General features: G+C 36.7%; 1 protein-coding gene across 1 annotated transcript in view; it reads left to right on the top strand.

Moving 5' to 3' along the window:
- The window catches only part of MBOAT2 (membrane bound glycerophospholipid O-acyltransferase 2), a 94,700-nt gene extending 68,257 nt beyond the window's left edge, over nt 1-26,443 (top strand). Inside the window, exons 5-13 of the mRNA XM_026695264.2 lie at nt 926-981; nt 3,096-3,150; nt 5,776-5,959; nt 17,642-17,834; nt 18,974-19,077; nt 21,733-21,797; nt 23,554-23,686; nt 24,647-24,798; nt 25,435-26,443. Coding sequence (XP_026551049.1) covers nt 926-981; nt 3,096-3,150; nt 5,776-5,959; nt 17,642-17,834; nt 18,974-19,077; nt 21,733-21,797; nt 23,554-23,686; nt 24,647-24,798; nt 25,435-25,660 — 1,168 coding nt within the window. The 3' untranslated portion in view covers nt 25,661-26,443. The remainder of the gene's footprint in view (nt 1-925; nt 982-3,095; nt 3,151-5,775; nt 5,960-17,641; nt 17,835-18,973; nt 19,078-21,732; nt 21,798-23,553; nt 23,687-24,646; nt 24,799-25,434) is intronic.
- Nucleotides 26,444-27,748: the final 1,305 nt, after the last annotated feature.

The raw sequence follows: 27,748 nt of genomic DNA, 5'->3' as shown, positions 1-27,748 counted from the left end.
CTGTGTCTTCATTTCTCTACTTTTGAGTTATGTAATTGGGAAACAGCATTCTCCAGGGTGAATTTCTGTTATATTGCTTTCCCTGTTGTTACCATTACGTATGTGTCTAAAAGAAAATCTTCTGTGTGATGTAAAAGTGGCAAAGTATTCCTTGTAGACCGGTGGTTCAGTTTTTCGAGGTTGATTATGTTCTAATATTTATAGAGCAAATATATGTGCAGTGCAAATAAAGTTAGATTTTAGTGGTCCATTATTTACAAGGGCCAGTGTTATTTTTTTCTATTACCTCTTTGTCTGCTCAATGATATTGTATTATTCCGGTTTGATTAGCAAATTTACTGAAAACCTTTAGATTTTTATGTGTCAAAGGGAGGCATCCATACTGGGGAATGGTGCATATGCATGTAGCTGGCTGCTTACATAATGAGAACAAACCTGTCTGAAAGTCAAGCTTGTGCATGCTTCTCTTTCTCCTCTCCTTTTTGTGCCTGAAGGAAAGAACTTCAGATGTCCTGTTTTTAATTTGTGGTTAATTTTGTCCTCAAATCAGGATATCCCCATTTGAAACATCATTTGACATTTTGTGAACTTAATCAAATAATGCTTTGTGACAAAGGAAGGATAGAAGCTCCTTCCTTTATGGAGGGAGGAACAATTGAGCCGAAATGTGTTCATTTTCTGAACAGGCTCTGTGATTTCTCAAGCAAATCAGCCTTTGAAAATATATCATTTCCTGCCAGTGTAAATGCCATTGGTTTCTTTGTTTCTCTCTGCCTGAGCCTACCAATGAAAAATTCCTTTCAGTGGCAAAATATTTTTTAAAAAACATGAATATTCTCTCTCATTCAGCCTTATCTTGCCATAGAGAAGTACTATTTTATAAAAGAAATCTAAATTTCCTGTCCTTTCTCCATCTTTGTTACAGCCCAATGATGATAATTACTCAGAAAATTACAAGTTTGGCGTATGAAATTCATGATGGTAAGAATTGGGGGTGAGAAAAGACTTCCTTCTTTAAATTTTTAACACAAATTGGGGAGGAGAATTTTTTTTTTAAATTGTGGGTAGAACAATGTGTTTTGGCCAGCTGTTCTTTTAACTTGCAGTCTTGAAAAACCCTTTCATTTTCTATCCGATTACCGGATATTCAACCAGTTGAATGTATGATATATTCCTTCTTATAAAGCCAGTGGAATTTTATTGACAGACGCAGTATTGTGATGATTTCATTAAACCAATACTTCTTTTTTTTAGTTCTTGCTTGTATAATTATTTTTAAATGGGTAAATTGTATTGTAGTATTATTTATTAAATCAATAAAGTCAACTTTTTTCAGATTTAATACAAGGAAGTTTGCATCTTAAAATCTCCATAGAATACAAAAGTATTGTAGATGAAAATTAAACTAAGCAACAAGTTGGAAAAAAATAAGTAGTAAAAATTGTAGAGTTATGAAAATACTTACAAGTCTAAATAAATAACAATAATTAGGTGTTTACTTTAGAGAACTGAAGATCTGAAAAGAGAATGCTTTTAGACCAGAAAAGTCTGTTGATTTTATTTGTGAATAAACAGAGATAATGGCTACATTAGGATATAGCATTAATCATGGTTTAGCATTAAGTGAATAGGTTGCTGTAAGCCTCATGCTTACATCCTCCCTCCCTCCCTCTCTGAAATATTAGAGGCAGCAGTGGGCATTCTTCCAAGTTGCATTAACATTAACTTAGCAAATTTCTTATAATAGGTGTATATAATATAATACCTAATAATAGGTGTATATAATTTCTTATAATAAGTGTGTTTTTAGCTCATGAAAAAGCATTAAGAATTTGGGAGTCTTTAATGAACAGCAGGAAGTTGCTGTGCTCTCATGAAATCTGAATCATTTCATTCAAATAATTTTTCAGTTATCCACAGCCCTATAATAATGTAGTCTCTTGCTACTTAAAGCTGTCCATTATTGCAAAAATCTGGACAATCATTAGATAGTAACAGAGAATTAGGATTTTCATAACTCTTTGCTCCCAGTTAGTAATCATCTGATTATATGGAGCCATGTACGTTGGCTCTACTCACTGTTTTAAATCAATTTCAGTTTACATTTTCAGTTCTTTGCTTTCTTTCCCCTTCTGTTCCATTGTGTCTTATTCTTGGAAACTGCCTGGACAAGTCCCTGTATTTTTCTTGGCAAGATTTTTTAAAGTGGCTTGCCACTGCCTCTTTTCTAGGGCAGAGAGAAAGTGACTGGCCCAAGTCCACCCAGCTGGCTTTGCTTAAAGTGGGACTAGGACTCAGCCTCCCTTTCTAACTTGAGGCCTTAAATCACTACACCAAACTGGCTGTCAAGCTATATTACAACATGCTTAAAATTACATATGATGAGTTGAGGTGGGACAGAAACGTACATTAGGAGTTTGACTTTGTTTTGTTTTATTTAATTATTTAAGATTAAATCATGGTCTTTCTGATCCAAAGGTACAAGAAATAGCACTTTTGCATGATATGCTAAAATGTTTTGATTTGGCCTAGCTCGCCATCTGAAAACAGATCATGGAAGCAATCATGGTTAAGCCTGCGTCTTCGCTATGATTGTAGTTGTGGCATGTTTTGATTAGCTTGCTTGAACTGAACATGAGAACAAGGAATAATGGCAATCTTTTAATTAAATAGCATTTAGACCTTGAAGAAAATAACCTGATGATTCAGTGGCTTCTGCCCATGCACAGAACGGCCTTTTCCTCATAAAGTGGACCAAAATTTTGAACCATCTCAATCATCTGGATGTAATAAACTGATTAGGAAATCTGGACTGATAACTCTGTTCCAATCTGTGCCCATCCTAGTTTAATCACAGAGAGGATTAGAATGCTGGCAAAGTGTCCTCTCAAATCCCTCCTAGCATCAGTTGCTCTTATTATATGGCCTCAGATTGCAATTACTTCTCTTCATGACTATCGAGAGAGAGAGAGAGAGAGAGAGAGAGAGAGAGAGAGAGAGAGAGAGAATGAATACGAATTGTTCCAGCACAAATGTGTCTGTGGTTCTTTCAGCAGCCCCAATGGTTTACCATTTTCTTTCTTGCTCATGTGCAGGAATGTTCCGAAAGGAGGAGGAACTGTCGCCATCACAGCGTTGCTTAGCTGTGAGGTAAGTGCTTCTCTGTTTTAATGTCAGCGGCTGCCTCAGATCCCATGTAAGTCAGCCTTTTAGCAGCTTTGCAGGGAACAGATACATTTGGATTCTGTGCATTTGGGTATTTTCCATCTTTTTTACAATAACATGAAGAAAGCCATTGTAAGCGCTTTGTGCCAAACTAAACAAAGCAGCATAAAGACAAACTAAATAAACTGGGGTGCTACAAGTAATTGTCGACTTACATCCACAACTGAGTATTTTCGTTGTTAAGCAAGGCAGTTGTTAAGCTGATTGCTGCCTTTGTTAAGTGAATCACATGGTTGTTAAGCAAATCTGGTTTCCCTAGACTCTGCTTATTGTGAGCAGGGCTGGGAAGGTTGCAAAATTCAATGACAGCAAGCATCGCACATACATGCCATTTTGATCATGTGACAGTTCTAAGAGCAAGGACCAATTGTAAATCACTTTCTTCAGGCTGCTGTAACTTCAAAAGCTCACTAAACCAATGGCTGTAAGTCGAGGACTACCTGTATTAACACCGAAGAAAGATCAATTTGCATTTAATTGTTGGAGTGTGACTCCCATGTCCTTGTTTTATTGAAGTAAATTTCTAGTAGCATGCTACTGACTTAGTCTGGCTTCCTGGATTTTCTCTATTAAGGAGAAATCAGATTGCTTAATGCAAGGGTGTCAGACTGGATTTCTTTGATCAGCATAGTAGTTCTCCATGGGCCGGTTGCGGGGGAGACGGGACAGAGGCCTCTTGCAGCACCCTGCTGGCCAAAACAGGGTGCAGGGGCCCTGTTTTCGGCCTGGACGATCTGCAGTACCCTGCCAGCCAAAATGGGAGCAGGCAGCTCATCATTTTGGCTGCCAGAAGCACCGCAGAGGCAGTCCTTTGCTATTTCCAGGCCGGCCCCGTGAGCCAGATTTAAGCACCCCACAGGCTGGAAATCAGGCGTGTGGGCCATGAGTTTAACACCCCTGCCTAATGAATCACATATCATGCTGTGCCTGTTAAGGAGGAAGGACTGTAGGCCCATAACTACCATGTTTCTAATATAATAAGGTTGGCTTTTTTTTTTTGAGCCGGCTAGGCCGTCTTTTCGGGGGTGACTTAATTGCCCCCCTTGTATCCTTGGGCAGGCGGGCAGTGACGGCTTGGATGTTGACCTCGGCGTTGGTGGGGCACTTTGTATCAGGAGACCTTCCGTGACTGTTGCTTTCCCTTCTCCCTGTGCTGCCGCGACATTTAGAGCAACGCTGTGGTGTTTGGCGCAGCCATGCAGCATTTGGCGCCAGGGGTCCTTCCTGCAAATGGAACCCAGCGGAGACACTCGACTTCAGGCGCTCCTGTCACCGCCTTCCCGGGCATCGTTCCAAGGAAAAGCCCATTCTTTTAAAAATGACACCCTACTACCGGTATAACAAAGCCTGCCCTGCCCAAGAGGGCAGCCCAACCCCACATGAGGAGGCGAATCTCCTGGGGCCACAGTGCAGGATCAGCCCATCCCAGGAGAAGCGCCCAGCTGCTATCCCTGCCTGGTGCCAGGCAGAGCGCGAAGAACTTCGCCTGGGGTGCCCAGCGCAGCTGACAGGCAGGCCCTCCTGCCCGGTGGTGGAGCTCTGGCCAAAGCAGTGAGCGCCTCCCCACCGGACAATCCACTCATCCTGCCAGGGCCACTCCGGAGGCGGGCGGGGTTGGCAGATCCAGGAAAGCAAGCCACTGGTGCGCACTCACCTGCCAAGCGAAAGAACTGGGCTGACTCGAGCTTGGCTTCCTTCCCAAGTCCCTCCAGCCCGACCCAGAAGGGGCCACTGGGAGAGGCCGCCCGAGGCAGTGATAGCGCTCACCCATCCGTGGACAGGGAGGCAAGGTGACAGCCCGCGCCACGTCCTCCGAGCTGAGCGCCTCTGCCCAATGCCCATGCCGCTGCAGCGTTTGGAGCTGCCGGTGAGTTTGGAGATGCGTGGGGACAGGGACGGGCTGGGTGAGGGCACTTTCCGCTGGACCTGCCAGCCAGGGAAGCAGCACCTGAAGCCGAGTGTCTCCACCAGGCTCCGGTTGCAGGGAGGAGCCCTGGCTGGCTGCGCGTGGCTGCGCCAAATGCCGTGTAGCTGCGCTAAATACCGCAGCGTTGCTCCAAACACCGCTGCAAGCCCCCCCGCCATTCCCCCCCATTTCGCCTGTTTTAATATAAGCCTTAATTTGGGGGGGGGGGGGGGGCTTAATTTCATTTCATGCCAAGAAAACATGCTGGGACTTCCTATTGGGGGAGGCCGTATTGTTGGAGAAACAGGGTGCCATTGGCTAAAATTGATTGAGATTAATTGATCGAGATTAATTCAGCAATCTTTATTAGGGCCACAAATTTCCCATTCCTGCTTGATCTTTTGACTAGTACAGGATCCTTAATAGACCATATAGTCTTAGTAGACCTTAATAGTCAACTAGTTTTGAATCCCAATTTTTTTATCTATGAAGTTTACTGTCAGCTAGACAGTTAATCTAAAACCAATCACTGTGTGGTATTAATATTGGTATATTATATTACATTATATTAATTATTTTGTACTAGATTTCTTGTTACTAAGATAGAAATAAAATTTCACCAGTTGCTTGTCTTTGAATTACAGACGCATGCCAAGTCTACTGGAATATTTAAGTTACAACTGTAATTTCATGGGTATCCTGGCAGGCCCATTATGCTCTTATAAAGACTATATTACTTTCATTGAAGGCAGATCATATCAGCTGACACAGTCGGAAGCAAATGGGAAAGAAGAAATAAAATATGAACAAACAGATCCCTCCCCAAATGTAAGATCTATTATTATTGCGATGGTGCTGTTGTGGCTGCATGGGAAGTCTAGTTTGCATTCTGCATTTTTCACAGACATAACTCAAACTGTATCTGGATCATTTTCATAAATGACATAGTTCTTTCTTCAATAATCAAGCACTGAGTTCATCTAAAGGTCAATATTCTCCATAGATAGTTAATTTTGGATCTTATGGGCTGTGGAAAGCTTGGGACATATGTTTAATTCATCCCATGTACTGCTATCAAAACCATCAGTAAAAAAAGCAATGCAGATTGCTTTTATTACTCTAACTTTTGCTGGTATTGGATTTCCATACAATAAGCACTGCTTTAACTAACTTCATAGACTTTTCTTTCCTGGTAGTCTTTCCAAGACTTTCTAAAACATCTTGGATATCCCACTGAACTGTAACTAAATTTTCAAACAAGAACCAAAAGATACTTAAAAAAATCATTCTCGGATATAAAATATAAATAAAAGGTGTCTTGCTTATTTGTTCTTCATTTAATTATTAATTAAACAGGCTGCACAGCATTTCAGATTCAAAGGCAGAAATGTAATTTGAACTGCACATGGATGCTTATGTAGCATCTGCCAGGAGCTTCTTCAAGATCTTGAATTTTTTTTTTCTGGGCTCAGATGGCTCGCCTTCTTCAGCTACCCAGAAAAGACAAGATCTTGAATTGTTTTCATCATTTGAAATATCCTATGTACTCCAAATCACACTTTTCTCTTGAAATCTGAAACCCTAGTTAACCAGATGTTTAATTAAATATATACAGGTACACCTCAACCTATGTCTAGTCACTTAGCGACCATTTAAAGTTGTGATAGATGGACCCTCCAAAAGGTACTAATATCCTGGATTCAAAGTTCTGATGGAAGGAATCCCTTGTGGTCATGTGATCACATTTTGGGCAGTTGGCCATTGACCTGCATTTAAGGCCGTTTAGAACATCCTGTGATCCCGTGACCACAGTTTATGATGGTTCTTCCTTGAAACTGCTGTTTACTTCCGGTTTCTGTCCCCCACCCCCAAAAAGCCCACTGCAGACAGTGGGCTCATTTAACAACTGTGGATTTGCAGAATGACCACTGATTCACTTAATAACCACCACAAAGAAATATGATGAAATCGGGTGAGTCTCGTGATGACTCCGTTAACAATCAGCACAACTTATAAATTGTGTAAATTCCAGGCTCAGTTATGATTGTAAATCGAGGACTATCTGTATTTAAATCAAAAGTTTGTCTCCTCTAACTCCCCCCTCCTCCAATTAGTATTTATAAATTCGACTTAGTTTTTCTTAGCCGAAGCCTTTGCTCAGCTTTGCTTTAATGCCTACCTTCAATTAGGATTTCTCTCTGAGAAGAAAGAACCATGCCGAAGATTCTGAATTTAGCCTTGGATGCTTCCTTACAAGAGGAGAGCATGACTTCTTCTTTAGATATAGTATAAAAAAAATAAAATAAAACAAGCATCCTTTCATCCCCTTCTTTTTGCCCCTCCTCTTTCTAGGTTCTCGTAGTGGTGTGCAACTTCATTCAAGTCCACATGTGTCCTTTCTAGAATTCCCCCTTTTTTCTTTTTCTCAGATTCTTTTCTACCCACTATTGGCCATTTCTGAAACGAGTCCAGCCTATTTATTTTCTGTTAGCTGCATACTTCGGTTAGTTATATCAGCAACATTAAGGGATTCTCCCTTCTGTTATTTTTTTAGTCAAGGATGAAGAGAAGTTGTTTTATAGTGATGTGCAAACAATATTTATTTCCCCACATTTATATTGGTTTAGAAATCGTTGAGAGAAGTATAAATGCCAATTGTATTAATTTTCAGAACCATAAACTGCTAAACGTTCTGCAATTAGCTATAAACGTTCTGCAATATATCTATTATTAGTTATTGTAAACACTGCCTCATACGCTGTAAGGTTTGAAATAGTTACAGGCACCTATGCATCGTTGCTTTAAGCTGAAGTATACAACCATTTTATAGAACAAATCACTAATCATGACACTGAATATCTCTGTACATTAAACAAAAATGTATTTTCTCAAGGAACAGCAATTAATCAAAAGTAGTTTTATATAGCAGCATTTCATTTTAAACAAACGTTTTATGCATGTGGATATGTAGTATAAATGTGGGGAAATAAATATTGTTTGTAATGTCTTAAAACCTACAATCTTGTAATTCCGGGACTTATGTCCGAGACATTAAGTTTACCGTGTTGCAAGCCCTTATAATGTTAAATCCAACCCAGTCTCTGCTATTTTAAGAAAGCTTTATTTTAACAATTACTTATAATTAAAAAAAAATACTTAATGAAATATGTGGCACTGCACTTTGTAATGAAAGGAAAATGATGCAATTCTACTTTGCATTCTCATTCCCCAAGAGCTATCATATACTTATAGTATTTGAAAGCAAGCATCATTATTTTTCATAATGCTCTCTAATAATTGTCATAAAATGCATTCTTAGTTTAGATTTCAATGGAAAAATAAACAGACATTTGTAGTTAAAATAAAACAATCCATGTTAAGATTCTTATGGCATAAAAATTGTAATCTCATTTTAGCATATATATATATATATATATATTATCATTTAAGTGTTCAATGAAAAAATTATTCGTGCAGCTATGGTTGGTTTGCCAGAATGCTCTTTGTGAAGCAATATATATATATATATATATATATATATATATATATATATATATATATATATATATATATATATATATATATATTAGTTGTATATATATATATATATATATATATATATATATATATATTATTGATATATTTTTAATACAAATAAAAAATCCCATATCTGTCTGAACAGCATGTTGTTTGATCAGTTTTAAGTAGTTATACAACATTAATCACAATAGTAATCATAATAGCCATATCAATATTAATCACAAAATAGTAATACAATTAGTTTGTCCATCTTGTAAAAATTTCAATATTTTTTTTTTCTTTTTGGTCTTTTTAGGTTTTAACCTCTGTTCTGTTAGTTAACCATTAGTAAAACAAGTCCCATGTTAAAATAGATTCAGTTTCTTCTTTTTCTTTTAAGTGTTAATCTATCCATCTCAGCACATTCTAGTATTTTTTATAACACTTTCATCTGTAGGAATCTCTTCATTTTGCAAACACAATTCTTGTTGCCATTAATACATGTATTACATTAATAAATGTAAAATTAAGTATGTTTTCTCTTTATTATACTGTTCTGGTATATTTTATATTTTGAGTCAGAAAAGATAATGAAAAAGATGATTTATTTATGATGTATTTAAGTACAGGCAGTCCTTGACTTACAACCATAACTGAGCCCAAAATTTATGTTTCTAAGCAACACAGTTGTTAAGTGAGTTTTGCCCCATTTTACAATCTTTCTTACCACAGTTGCTAAATGAATCATTACAGTTAAGTTAGTAACAGTTGTTAAGTGAATCTGGATTCTCTATTGACTTTTGCTTGACAGAAGATCGCAAAAGTTGATCACCTGACCCGGGACACTGCATCCATCATAAATATGAGTCAGTTGCCAGGTGTCTGAATTTTTATCTCATGAGTTCATGGGGATGATGCAATGGTTGTAAGTCACTTATTTCAGTGCCATTGAACGGTCATTAAATGAACTGTTGCAAGTCGAAGACTACCTGTATTACAATAAAAATTAATTTATATTTTGAAGCAGATAACAGTTTATTGTAGCATAATGGGGGTAACTGCACAAATCTTCTGGTACCTGACTTGAATGATAAAGGAAACTTATTCTCACCACCCCAAAGTTGCAATTTTCATGTTCTGATGCAATCAGATTTACTTGTAATTAAATAACTCAACACTGAATGATCAGTACACTTATTCCAATTAAAGGATGCACAGAATTGCAATATTCTGCAGTTGCAGAATGAAGCACTATTTTATTTTAATTAATTGGTACAACCACCCTTTTCTTAAACACTTATAGAATAGAATGGCTGATAGAATTTAAGATATGGATGCAAAATAATGATAGATAAAACAACAAAAGCCAAAATGTTTTGGATTTTTTCTGCATGTTGTTTTATTAAAGTTTAGATAGGATTTTCATTTTTTATTTCATAGGGTTCTATTTTTCTTCATACATTCAAAGATTTTTTCTGATAAAACATTGAAAATTTTTAAATGCTTCTTTTTTTTTTACTTGAAATTCCTCTCCCATTTGGTTGATTTTGATTTGGGGCAATAAAAAAATCCTCTCCTCTTCCCTTCATTCCTTGGGAAAATTTGCATCTTTCCCAACAGAGAGAGGATTTAAACAACAACAACAAGAATTTTCCAAACTGATGTAACTAATGCATCCCATGGATGTTGAGTCACAAAATGTCACTATACTCTGCTGTGCACCAGACTATCCATAGATAATTGTTCACTATCTTCTAGTGGCATTAAGACTCTATTTCTACCTTTCCTACAGCCAATATTCAAACAAATTGGTTGGCTGCTTTCTTACTTGTATTAAAAGTGAAGATGATGGTATGTTGGTTTTACTGATTTGGAAATACCAGTTTCCAACCACAGAAGCCAAAAACGTAGGAATTTTAGAATGTCATTCCCAGTTCCAACTGCAGATACAAAATAGATTTTGATTCCTAATATAAACAAATAATGATAAGTGGGTGGTGTTTACTTCCTCTCTATAAAGACTTATTAGAAAATGCTGATGTATAAATAAGCACATCTATCTGTGAGGATTTATATGTAACACTACTTCAAAATGTGATTTAATTACTCAGGACAGGTAAGTTTTTCCCCCCACTGTATTGCTTATCTGCTTAACATATTTTATGGTTTATGCCACTTTAGCTTTCTGACATCAACCAAAACTGTGTGTGCTCTTGACACTTCACCTATTGCCAATGGTGTTAAGAGAAACCTGGCTGTCCTTTGGGGAAACCCTTTGAATGGTGCGGCTCTTGACTTTCTGCATTTTCCCTTCGCAACTTGCAGTTTTATATGGTTATATAAAAGTTTCACTACTGGTTTGTGTTGCTGAAATGCTTGTTTAATTTTTTTTTTTGCTGAATTCTCATACTTGTTTAAAAAACAAAGAATACATGAAGACATTTTTAGATTAAGTTTAAATTTCCTGCACCATGAGGATCAGCAAATGGGAAGCTCTAGTTGAAAGAATGGTGTTCTGCCTAATCTAATAAGCTTCCTTGTTTTTGTTTGAATTTCATTTCTGTAACATAATATTAATGAATGTCCCTTTTCCATTTGTTAGGTGCATGATACAAAGTTTAAAATAACATTGTCTATTTGCTAATTGCATGTTAACTGAACACTAGCCAACATTTTAAAGTGTTATTTAATATCTCACTCCTATTATACCTTTTTACAAGCTATCATTTGTTGGTGCTCAAAGTTGGTGTCAACTGTCTGAAATTATTGTCTATCTTCGTAAGTTTCTTCTTCTTTACAGCTTTCAGCTACTCTTACATTCCCATGTTCCTTTGGAACAAATCCCTTCTGCTTCTGGCTTCATATAAATATTTTTGACTCTTGATCCTTGCAGTTTAATCATCAGTATTTAATTAATCCCCAGCACAACAAACTTTATTACACTTGGAAGATTTTACTGAACTAATGACATTTTCTGAGGAGACAACCAATCATTGAAATGGTTTAATTAAAACATTATTTAATTAATTCAGTCATTAAGAGCCCGAGTTAAAGTCCAGTGTGCTGTGAGTTAGTTACCGTATTTCAGCTGATTTCAGTGAGATACAAAATTTAGGCACCTCATGTAAAGCACTTCACTAATTTCTAGAAGATGAAAATTGTAAAGCCGATACCACATGGTACAATAGCCTTCCCCAACTTGGTGCCCTTCAGATCTATTGAACTTGCAACCCCTACAATCCCAAACTAGGAAAATGAATTATGAGGATTATAGTCAACATATGTGGAGAGTGCATTACATTGGGAATGGCTGGTTTTACCATAAATAATAATGTTATTGCTTCACTTATATGATAGGAGCTAACAACTTAAGTGGAAGTTCATGAATTAGAATTAGGCAATACTTAAGAACTCAGTCATGAATTTACTTTCAACACTAAACAAGAGGAAAAAAAACAAATAGATTATTACTAAATATTGACACACCTAGTTGAAATAATGGTATATCAGAGGTATTTGATACAGTTATTATCATGTTCATCACTATTATTCATCTTATTTCTAAATTAAATGAAATAACTACTTGCCCAGGACCTTTTGGATAAGTTCAGCAGAGACTAAAAACAGGTTTCTTGTATCCTGTTGTCAAATATACTGTATATACCCTTCATTTTTCTTATCTTAAGGTAATAGTACTTGACACAGAAAAGAAAAATAGACCTCTTACATTGAATTAAAAATAAAAACAAGCCAACTGCAAATATACAATATTTATTTATTTTACACTATTTAATGGTCCGCTCCACTAAGTTCTTGGTAGGGTACAAGAAAGTCAAAATGAAAATATAATGACAAAATGAAAATATAAGACACATCACAATCAATTAAAATAATGGCATCAGCACAGAAACCTGATCACAGTTGCCCATAAATAAATCTGCTGCAGAGCCAAATGGATGCTGGAACAAACTCTTTGGGCTTGTTTGGGAAATGGTGGTAGTGTTGGGAACATCCATCTCTCTTAGGGAAGAGTATTCCACAGAATGGGAGCCACTACAGAGAAAAGTGTGTACCAGTCCATATCTCAGGTGCCTCACAGAAGAGATTTGCAACAAGACCCCCTGTATAAAAGACCAGGTTTAAGGACAGGCAGATTTAAGTCTGATAAATACAACCCAAAGCGGTGGCTTAAAGGACCCTTTTAGTTGGGTCTGGAAATCTAGCAGCCAACGCAGCATTTTAAAGATATGGATTATTCTCACATGTCAGGAGTATCGTGTTAGAAGTATGATTGTATATTTTGTGCTAGCTGTAACTTTTACTGGTGATCCAAGTCCCCCCCCCCCCCAAAGGAGCTTATTTCACAATATGAGGACCCCCACAGAAAAACACATTTCTTGGTTGGGAACTCTCAGCATCCTAACTAAAATGAGCAAATTGGACATATTAATTCTACCAGAAGGTGAACTACTTCCATATTTTAAAAGGGTAATATGGAAAGTCTATCTAGAGCTCTCTTTTCTGGAACAGAATGTAAATTCAATGAATGAAAAGATTAATGGATATCAGCTCTGAGTTAAGCAGAGCAGAGTTAAGAAAAGTAAGCTATTTTCCCTTCAGTAAGGAGTTTTTCTGTGAACAATTGTTCTTAAATTGAACCATTGTAGACAACCTTTTATCATTTTATGACGCTACTCTTCTAATTTATCTCCACCAGGAAGCAAATGTCCTTTAGGAGCAGACAAGTGTATATTTTATATATGATATGATACAGCGTACTCAATATGATACATTTTCTATAATAATTTAAAATTTCTAACAAATTGTTTGGCATAGTGATTCAACAATGTAATCTGCCAAAATTATTTATTGTATATGGGTATGAGGATTATATACATGGGCACATACTGTACTGGTATAGTTATTATTTGTAGCTGTTTGCTGTTCTAATATTTTAGTTGAGCAAAAGATATTGGATCTATTAACTTTGTATAGCGACAGGAACTTCTTGAAGAGGAATATATACCGTGTTTCTCATATAATAAGGCTGGGTCTTTTTTTTTTTTTTGAGCCCCCCAAAAATGGCCAGGATGTCTTCTCGGGGATGAATTAATTAATTTCTTTCTCTCCCCTGCGCATCCTCGCCTAGGGCGCCCTGCGGGCAGCTATGCCTCACCACCAGCCACTCCTAATGGCCAATCATGGCGGAGCATGGAGGGCTCCCTACTCCCACCAAGCGCCTTTGCTGCAGACCTGAGTCAGCGGGCGAGCGGCGGGGATGTCTGCCGGCAGTGTTTCAGCTGCTTCTCAGGCTTCCATAGCTTCCACAGTTCCTGCCGGGGCTGACTCCTCTCTCGCCAGCGCCGTCTCCAACAACAGCATCTGAGTCGCTCCCACTTTTCCCCCATCCCTGTAACAGGAAAAAAAAACATTTTGAGGTACCTGGGAGCGCCGTGCACTGCATTTTGGTTTAATCCTGAGTGGCTGGGTGGGCGTGAGAAGAGCCAAGCGAGTGTCTCTGCTACTGCTACCCTTGGTGCTCCAGCCTCGAGTTCTGCAAGTTTCCAAAAGTCCCAGCACACAGCCCATTCCTGCATTCCAAGTGTGCCCAGGCTGAGCTGCAGCTGTCCCTCTCTCACCAGTGCCATCTCCAACAACAGCGGCAGCAGTGGCGGGAACCGTGGAAGTTACGGAGGTGGCTCCCCCACCCGAGAAGCAGCTGAAATGCTTCCACAGTTCCCACTGCTGCTGCCACTATTGGAGACAGCTCTGGCGAGGGAGGGAGAGCTGCAGCTCAGCCTGGGAGCGCTTGGAATGTAGGAAAGGGCTGTGCACCAGGACTTTTGGAAACTTGCAGAGCTTGAGGCTGGAGCACCAAGGGTAGCAGCAGCAGAGACTCTCACTCGGCTCTTCTCACGCCCACCCAGCCGCTCGGGATTAAACCAAAACGCAGCGCGCAGTGCTCCCAGGTACCTCAAAATGTGTTTTTCCTGTTGTTACGGGGAATGGGGGAAAAGCGGGAGCGACTCAGATGCTGTTGTTGGAGACAGTGCTGGTGACAGAGGTGCCAGCACTGGCAGGAACCATGGAAGCTATGGAGGCCTGAGAAGCGGCTGAAACGCTGCTGGCGGACATCCATGCTGATGCCACCTGTCTGCTGACCAGGGTCTGCAGCAAAGGCGCTTGGTTGGGGTAGGGAGCCCTCTGTGCTCCGCCATGATCGGCTGTTAGGAGTGGCTGATGGCGAGGTGTAGCTACCTGCAGGGCGCTCCTAATGGCAAGTTCCCCCCGTCTTCCGCCCCCCAATTTCACATGTTTTAAAATAGGCCTAAATTTGGGGGGAGGGGCTTAATTTCATTTTATGCCTAGAAAACATAGGGTCTTCCTATTGGGGGGGCATATTGTTGGAGAAACAGGGTATTTAGAATTTGAGGTCTGTGTGATGTTATTGCCATCAAAAATTACAGTGGAGGAATTACAGAATGGCTTTACTTCATTAAACATATCAAAATATAAATTCTATACAGCCTGCTAATGAAACTTATCTTCTACATGAACCTTGCTTCATTTTAAAATTGTATCCCATTGTGGAATTACCTTAAATGCTTCTTGCATTTTTGTTGCCATGAGTTACTGTGTCATAACCTAAGGCACACAATCCCAACTTCTAATAAATTAACTCATAAAGTATCTTCTGGGATCAATTATTAATTAATTATTAAAACAACTTTTGTTCAAAATATATTGTTAACTCCTCCAAATAAATTTTTCTTCTTAAAATTTTCTTTCTATGGAAGCTATTAAATTTGATTACCTATTTATAAATCCTTTCAGTTACATATTCATTTGTATATTTGCAGTTGGAACTTTTATTTTCTTTGCTGGATTTACCAGTGAATATGGAATAGCATATTTAAAAATTGTTTCTGTTTAAACACTGCAATTCTTTATGCTTTAGACCTAGATATAAAAATCCTTAATAACAAAATAAAGGTTTTTTTTTTATTAATATCCCTTACAGTTTAAATGGGGGTGAGAGGGTAAACAATGATTTAATAGCATAGAATTTAAATGCTGATGTATATAGTACTATTTGACATCCTATTTAGCTTAAATGTATTAAAACTCTAAAATACTATTTCATTGCCCTCTGTGACTAGTAATTTTAGGTATGATATCTTAATGGATGCCCTTTCTGTTGTTGTTATTGTCTTCCTATACTTTGTATTAGGTGTTATTGTGTGAAAGTTTGAAAGAAGCAAATGTAGGAAATGAGAAATGACATCTGTGGGTTAATTTTTAAGAGTGAGAAAAGCAAAGCTTTATCTTGTCATAAAGCTATTTCTTTAAAAAGAAGTCTAATGCATTTTGATGAAAACATTTTTTCAGAGACAGAGAAGTGAGGTTTTCTTTCCAAACTATGTTTTATTATATACTGCCTCTGAAAAAGATTCTCTACTGAAGTTTATTTGGCTTCTTAGACTAAGGATTCTCATTATTTCAATAAATACCATTTTCAGGTTTTGATTCCCCCCCTTGGGATTTGTTGTTTTGTTTCTTCCTTAAATTGCTTTCTTTGCAGTTATATAGCCAAGCCACATAAACTTCTTTTAATATATTTCAAATACATAGAGTCTGACAGCATATTGCAAGCTGCTAATTAAACCATATTAAGATTGCAATTTCATGTGTACATGTTTAGCATGAAACCAGACCAAGCAATTGAGATTCATTTTTGACAAGACATGCATAAACTTACATCCTGATGTTTGCACAAGACAAGGAGATAAAATCATACACAGTAATTAACCAAATCACAACCTACATGGGTATGCAGAAATATCAACAATAGTAAAATGAATTAGTGTAGCAAGAGAAAAAATAATAACAATAAAGAACCAGGGTCAGGATGCTAATAAAATTCCAGAAACACATCACCTGCATATTGGAGTAAAAGTTATAGTTTTAGCATACTTACATTTAGTTGTAAGAAATATTTTTTAAAATCACTATTACATTTACCAAGTTGCATATCATGTAGATTGATGTACTGCATCTATAGGCCATTCTTGTTTTTTAAATTTTATTCCATGGTTATACTGACTGAATGCTAATTTATGGCCACACAATTCCAAATTAAATGTGTTAAAATGATTATCTATTGCTGAGAAATAGTGGGCTATAAAATATTTTCATATCGCATGTGTAGCTCAGAACTTTTTTTAAAGGTATGAAATAGTGTTAAAAGGTTGAAGAGTATAATCTCTGGTTGCATGTTACATAGCTGTATGTTTTGTGATATGATTAAGGAATATGCAAAACTAATCAATTCAATAACAAAATGCCCCATTCCCTAATAGGTGAGTGCTATGTATCCCTAATATGTACAAGAAATCCCAAATGGCCTTTTAAAACAGAGACTCCTATATTAAGATTAGAAATAATACTGGTAGTAATAATAAAAAATCCTCAAACAACCCTTCATGGCAGTTAGGATCCTAAAGATTATATTTATTTCCATTTTGTTTGGTAGCTGGGTTTTTATATATGAGCTTATTTAGAAGAGAGCTAAGAAAGCTGTATTATTTCTATTGGCACACACACTTGAGTGCCATGTCTTCAGAAGGATCAGGCCTTCGTTTCTTCTGGTCTCTTTCCTTTGACATTCTTGCTAGGCAAAAGATGTTCTTTCCTTTTTAGCCAATTAGTCCACCCTCCCTGTCTTAATTTGGTATTGGAAAGGTAGGGTTTAAAGCAGAGGTGGGAAATGAAGGCCCCTTTAAGATTTGTGGACTGTTGCTGACTCAGGAATTCTGGGAGTTGAAGTCCACAAGTCATAAAAGGGCCATCGTTCCCCATCCCTGAAAGTCTATTTTATTTTAATCATGCAAGAGCAATATGCTTGATATATTAAATCAGTCATAAACAATTCTGTTTAAAAGGTTTCTGCATAAAAGATGCTTACAATGTCTTATATCTTGCATGTTTCAGATAGCTGTGGCGCAGAAACTTGTAGTGTGTGGACTATCCTTATTATTTCATATGACTGTTAGCAAAACTTTCCCTGTAGAATACAACATTGATGACCAATTCAGAGCAACAGCATCATTTCCTACAAAGATTATCTACCTATACCTGTCACTAATGGCTGCCAGGCCGAAGTATTATTTTGCATGGACTTTGGGTAAGAAGTTTGGAGGGAAGGAAGGGGAAGAGTGTTCATTTTACAAGTTTTATAACAGAATGCTGAAAGAATATGTTTAATAGAGTGCCCTCTTGTGGGCAAAGGAAGAACTATGTTCAAAGGAATTCTTTTAGAAGCACTGTTTTTTTTTAATGGCTAATTATAAAGTGTTTTATTAGGTGTTTTTAGCTCAGATTTAAACATAAAAGTATGATAAGCGAGTGTGGTAGCTAAGAATGTCTTAGGAAAGATTGCTCATAATATGCAATTTCATTCATTCTTTATTTGAATTGCATGGGAGCCTTAGATGGAATGATGATTTCCATCTTAATCAAGGTGTAAGCCAATTATTAATTGTTAATGAAATATTAAAAGTTGTATTTGTTTTGTTTAAATTTATCCCAGATTGTTTTGATCATCTTAATTTATATGCCCTTTAAATAGATTGCAGGAAATTCTTCATATCTGACTTTAAAATCCATTTTTAATTAAATTTAAATCCAATTTGTGGAATGGCAAATGAATCAAAGGCTATAATGGATTATAGTTAATTTCAGCACTGGTAATAGTAATAATCCTGCTGTTTTTCTCAGTTATCTGTACCTTAATTTGATACCGAAACATGGAAACATAGAAAACAGAAAGAAACAAAAAAGCTACTCTACTCTACTATTGGGTAAACATTGATGATTATTCAAAAAATTAAAGGGTCTTTTTTTCTTTTTAAAAATCCAGTGGTCATATGAATCATGTGATTTAACACTTTCATTTATCGTAACTTCTAGGAAAAGAATTCCTTTAATAGTTTCACAATTTATTTTTAATATGAAATATTGCCAACATCCAGAATGTACTGAGAAGCCTATAAAATATGTAAGTGTGAATACTAATCTGGCTTCAGATTTAGGAAAAGAAACAGTTACATTGTTTTTAAAACATTCAATTTGAAATGTATTTTTTCATAATTTGTGTTACATATTATAGAAATAGGGAGAAATGTAGTTATGCTAATATTTGGTGTTTAGTGATAGCTTCAGCAGTAGTTGCAAAATATACTTCTTTAAAGTTCTTTGTGTAAAGCAGTGCTACCATTTATAATATTTTTATAGCTTTCTACAATTCCTTATTTTTCCCTGCAGCAGAAGCAATTAATAATGCAGCTGGATTTGGCTTTAGAGGTTATGATAAAAATGGAGTCCCACACTGGGATTTGATTTCAAATCTACGAATTCTACACATAGAGGTTAGTTCAAGACTTTCCAAATGGGGATATTATTTACATAATGTGTATAGTACTACTTTGTTGCAATGTGTTACAGTGATGAAATGAACTTAATATGAGTAAGAATTTCATTATCGTTATTGCAATAATGTAGACTGTAGATAGTCCTTGACTTACAACAGTTCGTTTAGTGATGATTCAAATGACAGCAGCACTGAAAAAAGAGGTGTGACCATTTTTCACAGTTATAACTATTGTAGCATCCCCATGCTCACGTGAACAAAACTCATATTTATGATGGTTGCAACGTCCCGGGGTCATGTGATCCCCTTTTGCGACCTTCTGACAAGCAAAGTCAATGGGGAAGTCGAATTCACTTAGCAAGCATGTTATTAGCTTAACTGCAATGATTCACTTACCAATGGTGGCAGGAGAGGTAATAAAATGGGGCAAAATTCACGTAACTGTTTCATTAAAATTTTTCAATTATGGTCTTAAATCAATGACTACCTGTGTTATTTCCACTCCCAAATGGGAGTCTGTTCAGAGTATTGCAGCGTAAATTCAGTGCCAGAAAAGAAAACACCGATGACTGAGGCTTCATTTAACTTCTTTATAAACAGATAAAGTGAATTTTACAATACCAGTTGTAGATTTCTCCAACATGGAGCAAACTCAAACAGAAGCAGACATGTTACAGGTTCAGAGCAGAGCAGCAACTTGACTTCAGCAGACAAGCAAGCAAGCAAGTTTCTCTTTCACTTTAGAGCTGAGCGCAGAACAGAGATAAACTATGCCCAGGTTCTCTCTTTTAGTTTCAGCCCTCAATTCAGCTTCTCTTGGCTAACCTTGTTACTCAGCTCTATTCCAGTTCATCAATATACTCTGATAGAGTCTCAATATGCCTCTTAACACGGATGCTAGAAAATATAAGCAGAAGGATCTTATTATATTAAAGTTGTGTTACTGGTTTCTCATAAGCATCTGGACACTATTAAAATAAAAATAAACTTAGATAGGCCTTTGGTTTGAGCCAGTTCAGCTCTTTTACATTTTAAGCTCAATTGTGATCCTAATTCAAGGATTATCCATATTAAAAAAAAGACCAGAAAGTCATTATATCTCCTTGTCATCAACTCCCTCCTTCCTTTCCTTTCCTTTCCTTTCCTTTCCTTTCCTTTCCTTTCCTTTCCTTTCCTTCCTTCCTTCCTTCCCTCCTTCCTTCCTTCCTTCCTTCCCTCCCTCCCTCCCTCCCACCCTCCCTTGATTTAGATACTATCCATTCTCTTTACAGAGGGACTGTGGGTTGTATACATATAGAAATAAATAATACAAATAATACTTCTTATTTTTCTCCAGTAGAGGAAGTTGACTTTTCTTACTTTTCCTTTGTCTTATGAATAGAATGAGTAACATTTATATACAGAATATCTCTATATAAAGGCACAGTTGCATTAATCTGTTCCAACAAAATTGCAGTTTTCTGGCAAATTAAAACTGACTACATTTTGCTTTGTTTTCTTTTTTTTAAAAAAAAATGTATGGCCAATTCAATGTGGTTTTAAATTTCACTTGCTCAACAAGAATACAGCAAGCACCATATTAAGCACTGAAATTAATGGAGAAAAGAAAACTCTCCCTTTACTATATGTGCACACTGTTATTGTTTTTGTAGAAGACAAGAAACCCCCTTCCCTATGACAAGCTGCTTCTAATCTGTTGGAGACGGATTTTATGATTAATGTAGACTCCTCAGAAGAATTTATGCTACAAAAGACCTGTATAATCAGTGTTTTCGCCAGAATTATATGACTTGAAAAAGCAAATTTGCTCCCTCCAATAACAGAACCTCATAAAAGCAAAATCTCATATAGAAATCAGGCTATGTACTTCAGTACTTCAGAAGTACACTTTTCAAAATAATGTGTGGTTTATTTTCTTTTTTAAAAAAGAAACATTTAAAGGCCTTGTGATTATTTACAAATAAAAAATTTAAAAACTAAAACGCCTATAGCCTCTTGAAAATATTTATTTGATTTTTCACTCTAGTATGAAACCACCGAACCTGACCTACATAAGTACATCCACTTATTAATGGTCCATTTGTGCCCTACCACCAGTCAACTTCTCTAGCCTTTTTTGTTTTCTCAACTGTATATTCCACTGTTCTACACTAGGCAAGATTTCAGACCTAATATATTACCTATAATGACAAACTATATTATATAATTTATATAGATATATCATAGAGTATACAACATACTATTTGAACGTGACCTCTTTTATTGGAAAGAATGCAATACATGTTTGCTTCATAGCCTGATAAAGATATAAAATGCTATGTAGATAGCTATAGAGATAACCTCCTTTGTTATTACTGCATCCTCCCTGGAACACTGGAGAGTTGTTAGAAAGAAATAACTAAAAAAAATTCTCTGCCATAATAAATGGGGATAACTTGATTTAGAATGGGAAATGTCCAGTTGTTGAAATTTTTGTTACCAAGTCTTTTTACTTCATAAGAATATTGTTTTAAAAAACTGATTTAAAGCAGCTGCCAAAGACCCTGAAATATTTATTTATTTATTTATTAAACTATTATGCTGCCCATTTCACTGCAATATAGAGTTTATATTTGCTTTTCTGAAATAATATAATGTTCTATTCATGTTACAGTTTTCAACAAGTTTCAAGATGTTTCTTGATAACTGGAATATACAGACAGCACTTTGGCTCAAAAGGTATATTGATTGATTGATTGATGTACATCCCATTGTAATCAGAATTATTCTCAGAAGGTTATATATTATTCTCTTGTTGATCATTTAGTATTACAAAGCTGTCCCAAAGATTTTGAGATTATCATGTTGCTAATAATAAAGGCTTAGCCTGAATCTATTCTGTTTGCTTATCCATTGTCCTTTTCCTTTGCTTCAGGAAGACTAATTTCAGAGGCTGTTATATGGTTATAAATCAGAGTTGAAATCTCTCAGAATCTAACTCCCCTTGGGTGCCAGTTCCCTAATGACATAGTTGCTATAATGGGTGTAACAGTCTACCATTTTCAAGAAGCATATTTTTCCAGATTCCTTGGCTTTGAAAGTTCTGCATTGGAATAATCGTCTTAGACCCTAAATGTAGTAGAAATATTTTATTTTCCTTCCAGCATTCTGCAGTTTTTTGTACTCAAGAATCTATTAGTGGTTAAGGAACCTTCCTAACAATGTTGGGTAGATACATGAGTTTGATTGGGACAAGTCTCCTCCCAGCAGTCTCAGCATCTCATTCTATCTTGATCATCAAACCGTTTGAGTTTCTAGGGTGGCATTTTGGGAGTGCACAAGAGACAAACGGGGATAAATTCTGAATTTTGCTTACCTTATCATCTAGGACATTGTTTAGTCATGGTGATACAGTTTACTGCCGATCATTATTCTCTTAGTATTATAGCTACATACGACTATAATTATGGGCTTTAACTAGGCAAAACAGTGCATTACAGGACACCAATTTCTGAACCAAGGGTGAATCTTACAGGATGTGTTCAGAATAGGAGGAGGAGTGTTGGGTATGTTTGCTGCCCTGAGTTTTTGTAAAAATAGTAAAGGTGGGATATAAATTATCTATATATAAAATCTGGGACCAGTGGTTCCGAGAGTGAAATTTGGAGATGTCATGGCTGCTTCAGTGCTGCTCTGCACCTCTTGAACATTCCCATGCACTGTTCCTACTCCGTGACCCCCCCAAACTGTGCAGCACCTATTAAGCAATGCCATTACCAAAGACCCTCCCCCAAGCAGCATGTCTACATACACCCACACATACATCCCAAGTACCTCTTGCGCACACTCTATACCATTCCCCCCCCACACACCTGCACACTCTTTTGCGCCCTGCTCCACCCCATTCCCTTTTGGCCTTCCACGTTTCTGATGACTTTCTCCCTGCAAGCTTCCCACAAGCACAGTAAATGGAGAGGGGGGCAGGAATTGGAGGGAGGGAGGGAGGAAGGAAGGAAGGAAAGGAAGGAAAGGAAGGAAGGAAGGAAGGAAGGAAGATTTCTGATGCTCCTTGTCAGCTTCTCACAAGGAAACTCAATGGGGAAGCTGGGAGGAAGGCAATGGCTGCTTCCACTCCCACTACTTTTTTGCCCACTCACGGTCATTCTGTTTCTCTGTTTAGATACGCAAATATTTCTTGGAAGATGACACATTGGGGCATGGATTGTCTAGTTAACTTCAAATATTTCCAATAATTTTTCTGTTATGGAAAATAACTTCTTAAAAGTGATTTTATAATTAGAATAATAACTCAGTCTGTTTTTTTAAATAATTTGTAAATTTGATAGGATTGATTGTCTTTGCATACTGCTTGGAACTTTCAAGGATTTTTTTTTGTAAATGTTATTTCTGGCAGGCCTTGGTATTCCAAAAATGCACTCCTTGCCTTTCTACACGATGCTTTATCTGGCTTTTTTTTTTTTTTTTTTACTTTCAGAGTATGCTATGAGCGAGCCTCTTTCAGTCCAACAATACAAACCTTTATCTTATCAGCCATTTGGCATGGGGTATATCCTGGATATTATTTAACTTTTTTAACAGGGGTACTAATGACACTTGCAGCACGAACAGTAAGTATACCTTATATTTCAGTTAAAGTGTAGCTGTGCTCTTTTTTTTGAATTGGATGTTTGAATTCAAAACTTACTTAGTGTTTATTTTTAAAATTTAGATTAGTTGTTTATAAAAACAGTAAGAAGCCTTGCTTTATAATCACTTCCTTTTTAATCATTGAATTGCTTTATGGCATTACAGGTAGTCCTGGGCCTATGACCACAATTGAGCCCAAAGTTTTTATTGAGATATTTATTAAGTGAGTTTTGCCCCATTTTACGACCTTTCTTGCTACAATTGTTAATTGAATCACAATCACAATTGATAAATTAGTAATATAGTTGTTAAGTGAATCTGGCTTCCCTATGGCTTTGCTTGTCAAAAGATTGCAAAAAATCACAACATGATCTTGAGAGTCATAAGTATGAGTCAATTGCCAAGCATCTGAATTTTGATCGCATGATCATAGGGATGTTACAGAAGTCATAAGTGTGAAAAACAGTTCACTTTTTTCAGTACCATTATAACTTTGAATGGTCCCTAAATGAACTGTTGTGAGTTGAAGACTACCTGTATTTGATTATTTACAGATTCAATTTATATGGATGTCACAGATGTAACTTGAGTCTAGACAGTTAATATCAAGTTAAACAAAGATATCAAACAAACTAGCAACACTTTGTGCCTAAAGCTCTCGTTACACATCTATCTGATTAATTCCTTAATAATGAGTTCATGCCTCGAGATAAAAAAAGATCTTTAATATCTTACACATAGATTGGGACTATCTGGATTTAGAAGGATATACAGGGCAGGCATAACAACAAAGAAGAGACTGTTTGCAAATATGATGGTAATAATAAATAAACAATTTCCCAACCAAATTTAGATAAACCTTTTTCTAAGATCTATATAGATATTACTTGTTCTATTAAGATGTTTACTTACTAATTAAATGTATCTCTCTTTAAATTTAGATTAGAAAGAATATTAGAAATTATTTTCTTGATTCTCCAGCCATTAAATTATGTTACGATATCATGACATGGATCACAACTCAAATAGCAATAAGTTACACAGTTGTGCCATTTGTACTTCTCTCTATAAAACCCTCCTACGTATTTTATAGGTAAGCTGATCCTTTATCCTTTTTAAAAAATGCGACTTTAAATGGAAAGGAAGTTATTTAATGTGCTGACAGTTGAGAAAGCAATCCTGTAATCCATTTTTCAGTTTCTAGAAAATGTTATGTGATGTTTGGTGCCTGATTGAGATTTAGGAAATTAGCACAGAATCATAGATTTCCTTTAAATAAAACGAATGCACAAAGAAAATGTTTTGTTCATCATGGTAGCGGAGGACTGTGCAAAAACAGAAAAAACATTAGAGGAATAAGAACTTTCCAAAAGTCTATAAGGAGTTTCCAGTCGGCAGATTCAGTCCTCTCAATCACATATTTTCCAACTGTTCCATTTGTATATTTTAACCACATGATGGTGTTTCTGGCATGAGAAAATGGCCAGGCTTTCTCAGAATGAGAAAATTGACAGAGGAGAAGGATAATAAGCTATTTATTTTCTATAATCTGAGATAGCCAAATAATTTCATATAGTTTTACATACACACACACACACACACACACACACACACACACACAGAAAGAGAGAGAGAGAGAGATGCAGAGGCGCTGCATTGTACCGCTGGTTTTCTGACAAGTAAATATCATGTAATGATCAAAACTCTCTATTTCTGTCTCTTTGCTTAGTTCCTGGTATTTCTCCCTCCATATTGCCTGCATTTTAGTGCTGATGTTTCCAGTGAAAAGAACTCAAAAAGGAAATACAGAGCAAGAAAGCATCCAGCCTTCATGGTCCAAACAGCAAGAAGAAGGAAAAGAAAAAAGAATTACAGGACATAATAGTTATTCTGTGGCAAATAGCTTCAATGAAAGAAGAGACATCACATCCAGAAATACAGCAACAAAACAATGATTACAGATGCTATAGATGCTATATTTTATATTTTCAAGACCATTTATAGCACCTTTTAAAAGGGGGTTGTATTTGTCTGAAAAGATGGTTAGTAAGAAAAGAATGCTATATCTCTAGGGAATATACTAGTAAGATGAAAGCAAAGCTAATTAACCACTCCCGTGCCATGTTCCTATGGATCACGCCTTATATGGAAATATTACAATTATTTCAGTGGGCACTCAGGATCAACAGCGTTTGTCATCGGCGTGCCCCCTATGCTGAATGTACATTGTAAATCCCGAGGCACTATGGGGGTGGGAAACCGTTGTCAATCTGGAATGCCAGAAGGAAAAAAATCTTGCATTGCCTTAAACCCTCTATCTACTGAAAAGTAATGTTTCTAAATAGTATTTTCATGTTTAGTATAATATATTTAAAGTATAATTCAAAAGTAAGCTTTGGATTCTGAGGGACATAATGAGAAATGGAAACAGAAAATCCCACTACCTGAAGTGAAAAGAAGAAAGAACAGCAATAAGCACCTCACTATCTGGAGAGTTTTCTTAGTATATCAGGTTTGTCCAGGAGAGAATGGAAAGCATTGTTAATGCTAAACCATAGTTGGTTTCTCTGATTAAAAACAGTGGTTAAAGGAAAGCCCTCTGAAAACTTTTTTTAAAATATGAAAAGTCATCCTTTCTAGAGCCAGATATTTTGAATTTAATTTTGCTCTTTGGATGAGTAATCTTTGCAAGCAACCTTCACAAAATATGCATTAAAGCTGCAACTTTCCAATGACAATTCTCCTTCTATTCCTATAGAACTCACTCACCCGGGAAGTGCACTAGTAAGGATGGATCAGATATAGAATTAATGTGAAAAGGTGCTTAAGATGGCCACTTTATCTTTTTTTTATTATTAAACAAACCTTTAATTATGAATCTATACATAACCTTTATTAACCTTTATTAAATACATACAAAAAGTATTTTTACATATTTTTTTAAAAAGAAGGAAACAGGTGTGTGTGTGGGGCTTCCCTTCCCTTCCATCAAGTCCTCTTTGATTGGGGTGCAGCTGGAGAAGAAACTTCACTTCTGACGTTTCTTCAGGGTGGGCTGGATGTCTCGGGCTCCCCCTGAGGGTCCCGGGGGCGGGAATGAGCTGGGATGCTGCCCTGGGGGCTGCCAAGGCTTCGGCTCTATTTTGTCTTCCAGGACCTGCTTGAGGGCTTCCAGCTCTTTGTAGTGTTCCTGATTCCTCTCCAGCGCCTCTTTCAGCTTTTGGAGCTCTTTGTCCTGGAATCAGAGGTGTTCCAAAAGCTGCTGCTTCCGTTCGGAAGGTTGAGGTTTCCAGCCCTTTTTCAGCTTCCTCCTTTTGCTGGATTTGGCTGAGCAGGTAAAGAATCCTGATCCTCCTGCTCCACCTGGACCAGCTGCCTCTCCAGCTCGGCCTCCGCGTTGGCGGAAGATGGCCACTTTATCTTATGGTTAATAATTCAGTTTATATTAAACAAAGAGTGAAATTGTTAAATTGGTACTGTCTAGTTGAACACCGTAAACTCTGCAACACCAGAGTACCTGTGGTTTAGAAAAAGATTAAAACGGGATGTAACATAAGGGGATCATAATGTAATATTTGATAAAACTTTCCCAACCAATTCTTTTGTTTCATAATTTTACCTTGGAAATATATCAAGGGAATTGATAAATTATTAATTACTTGCCGATGAGAAGTTAACAATTGGTAAAGAAATGATGTGCTAAAGGGCTATAACTTTCATTTGCTTGCTTATGCATCTGTTAGATTTTTTTACTGAATGGAAAAGATGTTATCTTTAAAATACACAGAAAGGGACCCATGGTAAGAAATGAAAAATGGCATTTGGTTATTATTAAAATAAGCTGACTTTTCATTCCTGTTTTGTTTTGAAACATCAATGTTATGTCCAAATATTTAATGAACCCAGAATGAGAGAAATGGCATCTGGCTATTGTCAGGAACCTAGGAAAGAAATGATACAGACATTTCAGTAGAAATGTCAAGCTATTACAAATTTGATCTTCCAATCTTGTCTTTCTTTTTTTTAAACTTTATTAATCTTTA

The sequence above is a fragment of the Pseudonaja textilis genome, chromosome 1 (assembly GCF_049901715.1).
Source record: "Pseudonaja textilis isolate UNSWEBS1 chromosome 1, rPseTex1.2, whole genome shotgun sequence".
Lineage (NCBI taxonomy): Eukaryota > Metazoa > Chordata > Lepidosauria > Squamata > Elapidae > Pseudonaja > Pseudonaja textilis.
This window is presented reverse-complemented; position numbering and strand designations above follow the sequence as displayed.